Here is a 14057-nt window from a genome sequence, read left to right on the forward strand (position 1 = left end):
AATGCTGTGATGAACTTGTTTGTGAATAAAGCTTTGTTTATATTTAGGATTTTTTCAAAGGTAGGTTCCTAGAAGTGTAATAGGTCAAAAAGTATGATCATTAAAAACTCTTGATGCATGCTGCCAGATTTCTTTTTAAAAGGTGGTTATATTGATTTGTATTCCCACAGCATTGTATGAGATTGCTATTTAACCCTGTCTTCATCAAGAGCTATGGATTTTCAAAAATAATTTAGGATCAGATTTCTCTTGCATTTTCTTTTTTCTTTCTTTCTTTTTTTTTTTTTTTCTGACTGGTAAGGAGATTGCAACCCTTGGCTTGGTGTTGTCTGCACCATGCTCAGCCAGTGAGTGCACCAGCCATCCGTATATAGGATGTGAACCTGCGGCCTCAGCACTACCAGCGCCACACTCTCCTGAGTGAGCCACGGGGCTGGCCCCTTGCATTTTCTATATACATTAATTTGTTGTGTTCTGATAGCCACAGTAGTGTGTTTCTCTATTTGAATTCCTGGGTTTTTTATAATAGGTTATTTGGGTTTTGACCTTTACTCACAGTAGACATTGACTCTTGCATAAATTCTATTTTCAGCTGGTGGACAGAGGTCAGTTTTGCCCATTATGAACTATATTTTTACCAAGTATAGGGCTGAGGGGAAGCTCTTTTGCTTCTGACTGTGTAGAAGTAGCATGTGCAATGTGGTTTCAGAGGTATTCATTTACTGTTGTACTGAATGTACAAGTGACTATAATACGGTAGGCAGGTTTTTTTCCCTTCAGATTTTAAATTTTTACTCCAAATTCCTGTGTTATCCCTGTAGTGAGGGGCTTTTGTTGTAGTAAAAATAATCTGTGGCTGCTCATCAAATCAGCTTCTAGAATTTTTGGAATAAGAATGTCTCTTGCATGATTCATCTGAAAAGAGGATGTAATTTAAATAATTGTCATAAATGAAAGCCTGTATCTTTAGTTCAAGAGTAGACAGAACCTAGTTACTCCTGATTATCTGATTGAAATGACCAAATAGTAGTTTGAGAATTCCTGGCTGCTCCAACCTACTAGTTATTATTGGTCAGTTTTACTCCCCGTCTTTTTTACAGATATCTTTTTTGATTAGAAGTTTGGTCAATAGTGATCCCCAGAGTTGCTGACCCTGGCTACCCTGCATATGTGACCATTTACTTGTATGATAGTTGTCAACTATAATTTCATTAGCAGTAAGTTAAATCGTAGTACTTAATTTAATAGAAAAAGGCAAAATGACCCATGTTGAGAATGAATTATATATACCTTACTTGAGGATGTGTAGGTAGGAAGAAGATTTCAGGTGGGGCATGTGAGAGATCACAAACCTTTTCCTGGCTAATCTGTCTCTTCTAGATGGATTACTGTGTCTGCAGTTTTCTTGTTTTCCTATGGGAGTTAATACCATAACTTTTGGCCAACATTTTTCCTAAGAATACAAGATCTGCCTTTGTCTTTTCCATTACTGGCAGTAGTTCATACCCCTGTACAGATTAAAAGACAGTGAAATGTGAGAAGTCAGTAGTGCTCAGTAGTGGAGATGACTTCCAGTGATGATAACATCCCCATGTGATAGTTGCTGTGATGCTGTTATCATTATGATTAATGTTTTTCATACCTTGCTTTACTGTTTGTTTCCTGTCATGGGTAAATTAGTCAGGTGAGGTTAGGAATAATGTCCTTTCATTTTACTTCTCATTAAAAAAAAAAAGCACATACAGAAAAGTTAGGGATCCTTATATGCTTCGTAACATGGTTGTGTTTTACTTTCTCCGTAGTAATGGAACGGCGGTATCCCAAGGAGGTCCAAGACCTTTATGAAACAATGAGACGATTTGCAAGGATTGTGGGGCCAGTGGAACATGACAAGTTCATTGAAAGCCATGCATGTAGGTGGTTTTTGAGACTTGAACTAGTATTTGTGTGTGTGTATTTATGTAAACAGGAGAAAAAATGGTGTGTTTTATGTGAAGTTCTGTAAATAAATAAATGGATAATTTTGTCTTTGTTCCCCTTTATTACCATGAGATAAATTTGGAACTGTGAGGGTGGGAGAAGAGAGTTCAGACAGCCTAGTGGCTTTCTTTTTTTACAGATAAATAGGAGTTTAGTGGTTTTTCTCCCTACTTTTTATTATAGGAGTTTTCAAATGTATACAGAAGTAGAGATATTAACCCCCATGTATTCATCCCCCAGCTTCAGCAGCTGTCAACACGTGGGCCATCTGGTTTCATCTTTACCACACACTCCCCTTCCCTCCTGCCTTCAACTGGATTATTTTGATGCATATCCCAGACATATTATTTTGTTCATAAATATTTAAGTGTTAAAACTAGTTTTAGGGCTAGCTGATTCGCTCAGTTGGTTAGAGCATGGTGTTATGACACCAATCTCAAAAATTCAGCTCCCATACCAGCCAGCCACCAAAAACAACAGCAAAAAAAACTAGTTTTAAAAATGGGGATAGAGTTGGATGACTTATGGAGATAGTGCTTCCATTATTCTCAGCGCCACACTCTAACCAATTGAGCTAAGGGGCCAGCCAGCTTATTTATTTTTGTGTTTTTGCGGGGCAGCTGGCTGGTACACGGATCGAACCCTGGACCTTGGTTTTATCAGCACCACACTCTAACCAACTGAGCTAACTGGACCAGCCACTCCATCATTTTCTTGCTTTTCTGTGGTATTCCTGAGAGAGCTCTACCTAGTTACCATGTGATTTTTCACTATAAATAATTAAAGTTGTTAAGGCAATAAGTCCTAGACTTTAAAACAGTCTGGACTGGATGGATTATTCTGTACATTTCATTATGAGGTTTATGCATTTGGTCTCCAAGTTTAGTCCTGGGAAGGTACTTTATCAAGGCTCTTGCCTCATCGTGCAAATATTTCTTGCTTAGTTTTGCAGTCATTAATCTAAGCCACGTTGGTTGTCCTCACCAAACGCCTTGTTCAGTTGGCATTCTTTGTGTGGTTTTTATGGAGTGACTGATTCTTTACTTCCTGTCCCAGTTTGTGTCATCCCTGGTTTATATGTCACTCCAAAGAACTACACCCCATGGATTGTCCAGTCTCTTTCTTCATCCTTTATTACAAAAGCACCCAAATTTGAATGTTCTATCACATAATAACCCAAGTGCAACCTGATCTTGTGCTCAGAGGAGGAAGAAACCTTTGGTTTCTGGAATACACAATGCCCTTTTGTCCCTATAGGAGAAAAGCTGCAAAGAAACTAACAGAGGCTTGAGCACAGAGTTTTTGTCCTTCTCTTTCATCAGGGCCACATCAAGTAATACCAGAGACAGGTTTCATAAAAGAATGTGGTCAGGTGGGTAGAACTTTTAACAGAGGATAGATAGAGCTGGGAAACTTGGTTGTTTAAAAAATATTCATTACTTTTGTAGACAAATGAATTCAGCCAGTTCAGTCTAAGTTTCCTAGGAGACAATTCCAGCTGATGCCTCTGGAGACAGCAGCTGCAAGACAGCTGGAGCAGGTTTTTCTCAGCTCTGGTGTAAAATTTCTGATGAGAAATTACCAACATATAGGATTCCCCAAATGAAATTGCCCACTCTTTTATATAAAGCAGAATTACTGAAAATGCTCAACAGCAAAAGTGCTCATTGATGTTGATTGTTCTCCAATTTTTCTCCTTCACTCTTTTTTGGGGAAAACAGTGGAATTTGAACTCCGAAGGGAAATCAAGAGGCTCCAGGAATATAGGACAGCAGGCATTACCAATTTTTGTAGTAAGTATGCTTCAGCTACATGCTGTATCAAAGGGCAAGTGTCTTTCAAACACATAAAGGAAGTCTCTGAGGTATTGTGAATTTTTTTTTCAACAACCTTTTCTTTTTTGGAATGGATTTTTAATCTTTCCAGTAAAGTTTTATCTATTTAATCCCTATAAATACCATTTATAGATTACCTTAGGTAGAATAAAAATTGTGACACAAAAGAGGTGCTTCTTTAGGATTGTGCTATGGCTCCTAAAAAAAAGAGTGTTTTGTAGTCTAGGTTTTAACTTCAGCTTTTTTAGAATTTAGTGATGCTTGTTTTGATCATTTTAATTAACCAAGCTTTGACTGGCTCTAAGTGCTTCCCAGTTCCTTGAGGTAGTAGTAATTATATTAATAGCAGCTAACTTCTTCTTTTTTTTTTTTTAAAGATGACCGGTAAGGGGATCTTAACCCTTGACTTGGTGTTGTCAGCACCACGCTCTCCCAAGTAAGCTAACTGGCCATCCCTATATAGGGATCCGAACCCGTGGCCTTGGTGTTATCAGCACCACACTCTCAAACGAGCCACAGGCCGGCCCTGATAGCAGCTAACTTCTAACTAATGTTTCCCATGCACAAGGCCCTATGCTAAGATTTTCACCTGGATCATGTCATTGAATTCTCATGAAAAACTTATGAAGTACTGTTACCACCATTTAATGAAAAAACTAAGGTTTAAAGAGATTAAAGAGCTAGTCAGTAGTAGAACCAGGTCATAAGGGAAGGCAGTGTATTATAGTAATTAAGAGCATGGGATCTAGACTTAAACAGCTTGGGTTTAGATTCTGTCTTTCCTTTATCAGCTCTGTAACTGTGCAAGTTTCAGTTTTCCAAGTCTCTTAGTTAGTGTGAAGATTAGATTGGAGATAGTGCATGAAACATAGCACAGTTCCTGGCACACAGCAAATCCTCATAAACAGCAGTTTCTGTTGTTTCGCTCTTATTACTGGAAAGACGTTTAGCATTCCCTCCTTATTTCCTGTTGAAAGCTATCAGCCACTACCCACAAGAAGTAGCTGTGTTTCTTAATATAGCCCTATGGGTGTAAGTTCAGCCTGCTATAATTACTCTTTATTTTTAACAGTGGAAACAGTTTTTGAACTGAAATTTTACGTGAAGCCCTAATCTACAAATAAGATAAAAGTGGAATTACTTTGGTTGAAGTTTAATGGTTCAGCTCATGTGTAGAGCCCAGGACCACCAGTATTTGGTGGTTCCCTTGCTCTTCATAGTAACCACTGAAATACTTTCTGGTATCCTGTGGCTCTGTGGAACATAGTTTGAAACCCACTAATGTGGTATTTTGGAATCAGTATGCCTTTGTTAACATGTAGAAAACATCATGATATCCAGTTTTGGTTACCTGATATTGTTTGCCTCTGGAAAATAGGGAAAAGGAGTAGTACTGGTCAAGGACCAGTGATTTTTAAGGAAGAGTGTATGCTTATAGTAGTTGTGTGACTTTGAAAAATATACAAATAGAAAAAACAGAATAAGAAGCAAGTATGACAATAGTAAAAATTAGTTACTTTATGAAAGACTCTTATTTTCTTTGTACTTTTCTGGGTTTTTTTCCCCCCCAAATTTCTTAAAGATAGAAGAGGAATAAAAATATTTCATTTAGAATGGCCGGTGCACTCACTGGCTGAGTGCCGGTCATGAAAAAGACAAAAAAAAAAAAAAAAAATTCATTTAGTGTGAAAAAAGGGATCTCAAACTAGGGGAAACCTATTTTTTCTCTTGGAAAAATAATTGTGAAAGCAATTTTGCAAAGGAAAACAAAAAAAGATGAACTTTTGCCTGTTAGGAAACCCTTCAGTTCTGCTGCATTATTATAGCATTTGTGGTATTTTCTACACTTCCAGGTGCCAGAACCTACGATCACCTCAAGAAGACACGAGAGGAAGAGCGCCTTAAACGTACCATGCTCTCTGAAGTTCTCCAATATATTCAGGACAGTAGTGCTTGCCAGCAGTGGCTCCGACGGCAAGCTGACATGTGAGTAATTAGTCCAGGGTGAAGGGGATTCCTTCTGGGATGCTTTGGCTTCACATGTATTTTTGGGCACTTCTGTGGGCACCCTAGATGGCAGGGTAATTATAATTGATTAGGCAGAAGAATTCAGAAAGATTTTAGCAGTCCATCTTAGAAACTGTGTGGTACTGACAGTTTTGAGAAACATAACTGGCCTCCTAGAGTCCTACTTTGCTACTTTGATCTTATTTTTAAAAATTAGTGAATTCCCCCCAGCTTCCATCCATGCCGTTTCTCCTCTTCCATATCTACCGGTATGATTTCATTGGAGAATCATGTTCCTATCCTTCCCCATGAATGGTGTCAATGATGTTCCAGGCTAAGAGCTCTTCTTAACAAATCTGAAGGATTTTTTTCCCCTAAGAACAGATTTGCTTTCCTGGTCAGTACAATTAGATATCCTATAAAACATAGTGCAGTCTGTCTCATTACATCTCTTCAAAGTGATCTACCTGATAAATGGCACCCAGTCCCACAGGAGCTTTTGGAAATTGCCTTCTTTGATAGGACCTAAGTTTAAATTCTTCTTCTTTGTTGTAGTGATTCCGGCCTGAGTCCTTCCATTCCAGTGGCTTCAAATTCAGGTAATTATTTCCCAGGACAGAGCAAGTCTTGATTGTGAAGTTTGTAATCTAGGGGTTATGGTGACCTAGCAATCCTCTCCTCTTCTGTGGGACCAGGGTATTTAGGCAGAGTAATGGTAATCAAGTGGTCAGGTTTGTAACCAGTTTGTAAACATCAGCATGTTTTTAGAATCTTCATGGCCAAGCAAGGAACTGTCCTCAGAGTGAGACTACAGAGACAGGGGAAGAAAGAACTCCAAAGAGGTAGTTTCTTTATTTTACCGATGTTCATGGGCAGTTACTTTACTCTGGTTCTATCTACCACAAATTTTGAGATTTGTCTTACAGGAGGTAAATTAAAAGCTTTGTATCCTACATAAGCAAAGAAGCATGTTACTTGCCAGAAACTCTAGGATTTCTTATAAGTTGAAGACTTTACCTCCTGAATATGTCCTATTTTGACATTAGTTTACTGAGTGAGACTAACCTATGTTTTATCTGATGATCCTTAGTAATTGGAAATCAATGACTGGGAATTTGGGAAGATATTAGTTATAAAGCTCTGAATCAAGGTTGTGGTGTTTCTTTGTCTATGCTCTTGGTTGTCATTCACCCCTGCTCCATATGATAGATTAGCCATTTCTCCTAGTCAGAACATACAGACCACTTCACTGATTAGAAAAGGAGTAGTCAAAAAGTGACCTATTTGCTGTTTTACTATTCTTTGGAGGCTTGGAACAACAGACCTTGCAAAATCTTTCAGTATATTCAGCATCTAGACAGGGCTCAGATAAGGCCACTTTAGGGAAGGTGATTTTTCTTTTTCTTTCATTCTTTTGTTTCAAGTAATTATTTCTTAATACTTAAGGGAGAAAAGGGAGCCTTTTAGGAAGTCACCAAGACAGTGAAATCCAGTTTTATTTTGTTGAGTTTCTTTCTTTCAGTGCCCCGCCCCCCCATCTTAATACAGAAATATAGATATCTTTATTGGCTAATTAAAATGAATGACCTGGATAACATGATTGTGGAGCTTTGGTATTTGTGTTTTCTGAACCCTCTGCACTCACTTATTCATTCCTAAGCTGGTATTAGCCTTCCTCACCCCTTAAGTTGCTTTTAATTGGAAGCCTGCATCATTGATGATAGCCTAGCCTCTGGTGACTTTAGTGAGGCACCAAATGGTTTTATCTCTCTTTTTGAGCATTTGGGGTAAACCGTTATCCCCTTTGTTATTACAGGGAAACCTATTTTCCAGCAGAGCAGCATGTAACAGTCCCTCCCCAACCTCCATAAAATTTTAATATATTATTCTGTATTTTCTTTGTTTAACCCAGTTCATCCATTCCCAACTGAATACTAATTAATCCCAAATATACACTCAAAACAAAACCAAAAAAATTTTGTAGATAAGCTTCCCATGCTGGCCTGTGACCTCCTACTTGGGTTCTTTCTCAGGTATGTGAATTGACCTCAGTCTCTGCTTTGCCATATAATAGCTTATTGTTCTGTGTGTGGATCTTTCAGGTAAGCAGGGCTACTTTGGAAGGAACAGATATTCCCTCACATAATAAATAAGAAGGGCCTTTTGCTGGCCTAACAGTCTGCCTTTGATCTGAAGGCACATAGTACTTGGTTAATTACCATGTTTGCCTTGTACTGCTGACAGAGTGGCAAGGATTAGGGAATGTCTCTCCTGCAGAGTTATTTCCATTCATCAGCTGTTAAGGCAGGCAGCGTATGACCTTTCTTACCTGGATGACATCTGGGTTTCAGATTTTAGAATCTCCTTCGTGGATAGGAAGAAATAGACGATAATCACTGGTGAGTAGTTATATTTGATGCTAATTTATGTGTGATTGTATATGTATTTTTATTTTCAAGTGAATGTTGGGGAGCTCATGTTGCTAGCTAAACAGGCCTGAAGGGATGGATCAAGATTTCCTGCAGCTGGATATAGGGATGCTATACAGAGCTGGCCCGGTTGCTCTGAACTTTGTTATAGTTTACACATGAGGAATTGTCACTCTTATGAAATCTGTGTTCTTTTCTGTCTGTCTGTAGGTAGACGGAGTGCACCTCCCTTGAACCTCACTGGCCTCCCTGGCACGGAGAAGCTGAATGAAAAAGAAAAGGAGGTAACTAAAAGGAGTTCGGGGAAGACTAGAGAAAAAAGAATAGGGGCTGGTTATTCATTGAGTTATTAAAAATTCATTATAGGATCAAGTCCACTTTGCTCTACTTATCTAACATACATGTACCGCTCTAACCTGTCCTAGAAATTCAAGAGCTAAAGAGCTTATCTCAGCAGGTTTCAGAGAACTTTCTCGTTAACTTGCAGTCATTCCTCTTGGGGAAAAAAAAATTAAAATTAAATAATAGCACCAACTATCATTTTTTGAGCGTTTTGTGCCAGACACTCTACTAAGTGCTTTATGTAAATGAAATTAATCTTTTGTAAATGTAAAATAACTTTTACATGAAAATAGGTATTTCCTATTAGAATGTTCACTTTGATAAGTTCTACACTTATTCCAACAATATAACCATCACTTAAAACATTTTTTGAATTGTCTCCAGAACATGTTTATATGCATAAAGAAACGACTTCACCATCATAAATAGTCACACATTTTCATTTAAAAAATGTCCTGGCCTACATTTTTTCCCCATTGCAATTATTAGATTTGTCTTTGTATTGCTTTGGCTCTTTCTAAAATTTAAATCCAGCTTCAGAAGAATCATCCTCAAGAGTTTTCAAAAGAATGTGCCACAGCTCTGAAGTCCATTCCAAAAGAATAATTCCTCTTTTGCTCCTCCTGTGCTCTTTTTATAATTACCCAGTTCAGTCTCCCCATCTGCTACTCCATGTCATTAGTTCAGGTCAGACAATAAGGAAGAGTCATGGTGTAGGGGCTACTATTAATCTTATTTTATCCAGTGGGAACAGTAAAGATTAGTTTGGAGGATGGTTTTATAATGCCAAGGTCAAAGGGTTTGGATCCCCGTGCTGGCCAGCTATCTAAAAAAAAGAAAAAGATTAGTTTGGGAGTAGAAGGAAGAATATGTTGTATCTATGTATTGCTGAAGAAGGTCACAGGCCAGTCTGATTCAAATATTGAATCACACCTGGCATTTCAAGCATTTTTTATTCTTTTTTTTTTTTTTTTTTTTTTTGTCTTTTTCGTGACCGATACTCAGCCAGTGAGTGCACTTGGCCATTCCTATATAGGATCCGAACCCGCAGCGGGAGCGTCGCTGCGCTCCCAGCGCCGCACTCTCCCGAGTGCGCCACGGGCTCGGCCCAAGCATTTTTTATTCTTACCCATGTAATGGTGACCTCAGACTGCTCATTGCTGTATAATGGCACATGAACAGGAATTGAGCCAACTTTCTAGATCATTAGCAGTTAAAGTGGCCTCTTAGTAAGGTCTCTGTATCTCCTTTCCCTCTGGAGTAGGAAAGGTAATCACAAAAGCAGGGACTGCTACTTTATGCCAATACTGAAAGTAATGTGATTCACACGTGGGAATCCACGTCTCTGCACCCCTGCCCCCACTGTCCCCTGTGGCTCTTCCCTGACTGACTTGGAATAGTGCTGAGCCTCTATCTGGGCAGTTAGTGCTTGACTTCTGAGAGACCCAGGATGATCCTCAGGAAAACGTACTTGTATTCCCTGACAAACCCAGGCCCCTGAGCCAGCCTGCATGTACTAAAGGCTCTCCTAGCATCATACCCTGGCTTTTTCTTCCTGGGTGTCTGTCCTCAAGGAGTGTTCCTGCCAGAGAAGAAGAGACTAAATGGAATGCGGTCCAGCCACCCAATAGCTCCTATAAATAGTTGGAAGTTGATGTCACTTAAAAATTTTTTTTGCTATACCTGCTGGATTAAATTATGAGAATGACAGATGTTAATGTTTATTAAATTTTCCATGTCTTGCAGCTCTGTCAGATGGTGAGGTTGGTCCCTGGAGCCTATTTAGAATACAAATCTGCTCTACTGAACGAATGTAACAAGCAAGGAGGCTTGAGACTGGCACAGGCAAGAGCACTCATCAAGATAGATGTGAACAAAACCCGGAAAATCTATGATTTCCTCATCCGAGAAGGATACATCACTAAAGCCTGAGGCTCTAAGGGATTGGAATCAGAAGTCAGAAGTTTGGAATGTGGTGAACCAAAGGACAGTATGGGCATTCTGGAGAGTTTTCTTTTTGAGCTGAATTCTCATTGTACAAAGAGCGGAAGGACAAAGGAAACCTTAAGCTGTATTAATGTCTACTTTCTTCTCCACCCTGTTTTAAAACACTCCTGTTGTTGGTATTGTGCTGCAGAGTTGTGTGCTAGATAAGCTATTAATAAATGTGAGTGGGCATTCATTCCTAACACCTCTTGTAACTAAAACAAGAACCATAGTACCTCACATCACAATGTTGGTAGGAATAGAACTAAACCACCGTCTGTAGTCCCAGGAGTCCAGCTCAGATCCTTGTACTTGAGAGGTAAGTTTGCTGATTATCTATTTTGCCTTCAAACACTGCAGACAGATTTAAAATAAAGAGAAAGGTTTTAGAGCATGAGAAAGCTTTCTCTTTCCTTCTAAGGATTTTTTAAGATGACAACTTATGTTTATGAGCAGAGGGGAGGAAAATATCCCCATGATGGTCTTGTCTCAAAATGCATCTTTAACTGTAATGTCTGGTTTTATACTTTGCAGTCTGGCTGTCTAATCTGCAGTAGACTTTTGAGGAGGTGGCACTAGATATAAATTGTCTCTGTTATTTTTAGAATTAATGGCTTAAAATGTTTTGCTGTTTAATTTGTGGGTGTGTCAAATATTCTGGTAACTAAAGCACACTTAGGGTGTTGGATGCCCGCCCCATCACACTGCACCGTCTCTGCTAACATGTGTGTCCTAGATTCACCCTGTTGTTACCCTGGATTTCCCAGGATACCAAGCCCCTGAGGATAGAGATGATGCAACTAACCTCAGCTTTGCTTGGACTGAGACCTGAACCCTAATTTCTCAATGGTGAAAGGTTGGCTTGCAATAAAAGAGGCTTTTAAAACAGAAGTAAAGCAGCTTCATAAATGGGACTCACTAGATATGAGGGTGAGTAACCCTACCACATCTGAAACTTGGTCCTCAAACCTTTCTGCAGAATGAGAAGCCAAACTCATAGTCATGGTTATCTCACTTCTATTAGAAGCAAAATTGTGTATAGAAATAACCTCTTTGGAATCTGCATAAATTGCATCCAATAGCTGATTGATTCTTTAATTCCTTCAACATTCAAATATGTAATTAGAGTACCATGTGCTTTGTTGGAAGCATCTGCTCAAACTCTTGACTGATGTAAATATGCATGTACTTACAAACAGACTTCATCTAGGGGATGAGAAATGACAAGGATACTCTTAGGATGTGAGGGAATTCAAATAGAGGACTTCAATACTTTGAAAAGGATGGCTTGTGGAAATAGTCTCTTTTCTTCACATAGTCACTGGTTGGTTTTTTGTTGTTGTTGTTGTTGTTTTGTTTTTTGGCGGCTGGCCTGTATGGGGATTCAAACCTTTGACCTTGGTGTTATAACACAGCGCTCTAACCAACTGAGCTAACCGGCCAGCCTCATATCTCTTAGAAAAAGTATCCCACTACCACTGTCACCCCTAGTTGGTTATGTAAGTATTGTCTCTTATCCCAGAAAGGTAATTTCTGTTCTGGAAATTTGGGATGCATTAGACATCAGTGTCAGGTAATGTCTGTTGTAGTCTGAAGAGTCCTTGATTCTTTATTTATTTATTCATTTATTTATTTATTTTCATTGATACATTGTAATTGTACATGCTATGGGACACAATCTGATGTTTTGATTCATATATATGTTGTATAATGATCAGGTCAGGGTAGTTAATGTAACTATCACCTCATGCACTTATCATTTCTTTATGGTGAAAACATTCAAAATCCTCTCCTCTAGCTATTTTGTAACATACAAAACTTAACTGTTAACCATAGTCATCCTATTGTGCAATAGAACACCAGAACTTATTCCTCCTATCAAATTGAGTTTTGTACCTGTTGGCCAATCTCTCCCTGTTTTCCTTTCCCCCATCCCCTCCCCAGACTCTGGTAACCACTGTTCTAGAAGAGTCCTTAATCTTTTTTTTTTTTAATTTTTATTTTGTCGATATACATTGTGGCTGATTATTGCTCCCCATTACCAAAACCTCCCTCCCTCCTCTCTCCCCCCCCCCCCCAACAATGTCCTTTCTGTTTGCTTGTCATATCAACTTCGAGTAGTTGTGGTTGTTATGTCTCCCCCCCCCCCCCGTTTTTGTGTGTGGGTGTGTGAATTTATATATTAATTTTTAGCTCCCACCAATAAGTGAGAACATGTGGTATTTCTCTTTCTGTGCCTGACTTGTTTCACTTAATATAATTCTCTCAAGGTCCATCCATGTTGTTGCAAATGGCAGTATTTCATTCGTTTTGAAGAGTCCTTAATCTTGATTAAGGAAGGCTTCCTAGGAGAGGTCGGCTTTGGGGGCAATGATAAGATTGAGAGGAGAGAGAAAAATGGCAGATGGAAGAGGGAGACTGTTTCAGACATAGGGGGTGGAGGACGATATGGAGGCAGCAGTGGGAGTAAGGAAAATGGTGCCAAAAGATTTATTTGGCCAGAACACAAGGGGTAGCTGTGGTAGTTAGGAGTGGGAGGATGGTAGGACAGTCTGATAGAAACCTTGGAACCAGCTAACTCTGAAAAGCTGATGGGGAATCAAATTTGATGAGGAAAATGGCATGGTTGAAAACAGTGACAAAAAAGTAAGGCTGTGATTTCAAATGACTGGGTTTTAGAAAGTAGGATTATTATTTCTTTGGTAAATTCATCTTAGCAAGATTTAAGGCCTAGAATCCCTAGTGAGTTTCTCAAAGGTCAGGGCCGTATTTTGGGTGTGAGGAGTACTCTTGAAAGGAGTCACTGAGTTGTTATCTTTTTGTTTTTATAATAGAAAAGCACTTGCTGGCATTTGATGTGGCTGGCTTTAATACACTATATCCTGCATGTTCTTATCCCTAGGGAAGGCTAGTTCTTAGTACTAAAAACCCATAGTTAGCAAGGGACTTTCAAAGAACAAGGCTTCCTACCCCTTTATTTCTATACAGCACTGGCCATAAACCAGCTACACTAATAGAGGTCTCTCCTAGTCCAGATCATCTCAGAAGAGGGAGAGTTTACTCTGAAACTCAACAACATGAATAAGACCTTTTACTATTTAGAAATTTTTATTGCAGTTTATCATTAAAGGTTTCTGCTGGAGTTTTACACATATCCTTCTCTCCTAGTGGTGGGAAATAGAGAATAAATCTCTTTCCATGTAATGACTCTTTACAGTCTTCAAAGACCTAGACTATCTCTCGAGAGACCAATTAATTACTAAACATTCAGTTTATCATTTCCTGGTTTCCAGTTTCCTTCCTTTCATTGTTTATCTCCCTCCACCTCCTTCTTTCTTACCTGAACTCAGTTGAGCAGCCAGTTATTGAAATCTTCATGGCTGGTAAGTTAGCTGGAAAAGGGGAAAGACCAATGACATTCATCAATAACAGCAAAATCCTAGGTGGTAAATCATTCTAGCTTTAGGAAATATGTAGG

General features: G+C 38.9%; 1 protein-coding gene across 4 annotated transcripts in view; it reads left to right on the plus strand.

The window, feature by feature from the left end:
- Positions 1-12524, plus strand: part of TADA2A (transcriptional adaptor 2A) — a 55585-nt gene extending 43061 nt beyond the window's left edge. For 3 of the 4 annotated variants that reach the window (XM_063110516.1, XM_063110520.1, XM_063110517.1), the window contains 6 exons: positions 1803-1913; positions 3702-3773; positions 5669-5801; positions 6378-6421; positions 8462-8535; positions 10340-12524. In XM_063110516.1, the coding sequence (XP_062966586.1) occupies positions 1803-1913; positions 3702-3773; positions 5669-5801; positions 6378-6421; positions 8462-8535; positions 10340-10525 (620 nt within the window). In that variant the 3' untranslated portion in view covers positions 10526-12524. The remainder of the gene's footprint in view (positions 1-1802; positions 1914-3701; positions 3774-5668; positions 5802-6377; positions 6422-8461; positions 8536-10339) is intronic. The other variant, XM_063110519.1, reaches the window with a different exon arrangement.
- Positions 12525-14057: the final 1533 nt, after the last annotated feature.

The sequence above is a fragment of the Cynocephalus volans genome, chromosome 10 (genome assembly GCF_027409185.1).
Source record: "Cynocephalus volans isolate mCynVol1 chromosome 10, mCynVol1.pri, whole genome shotgun sequence".
NCBI classification, from domain to species: Eukaryota; Metazoa; Chordata; class Mammalia; order Dermoptera; family Cynocephalidae; genus Cynocephalus; species Cynocephalus volans.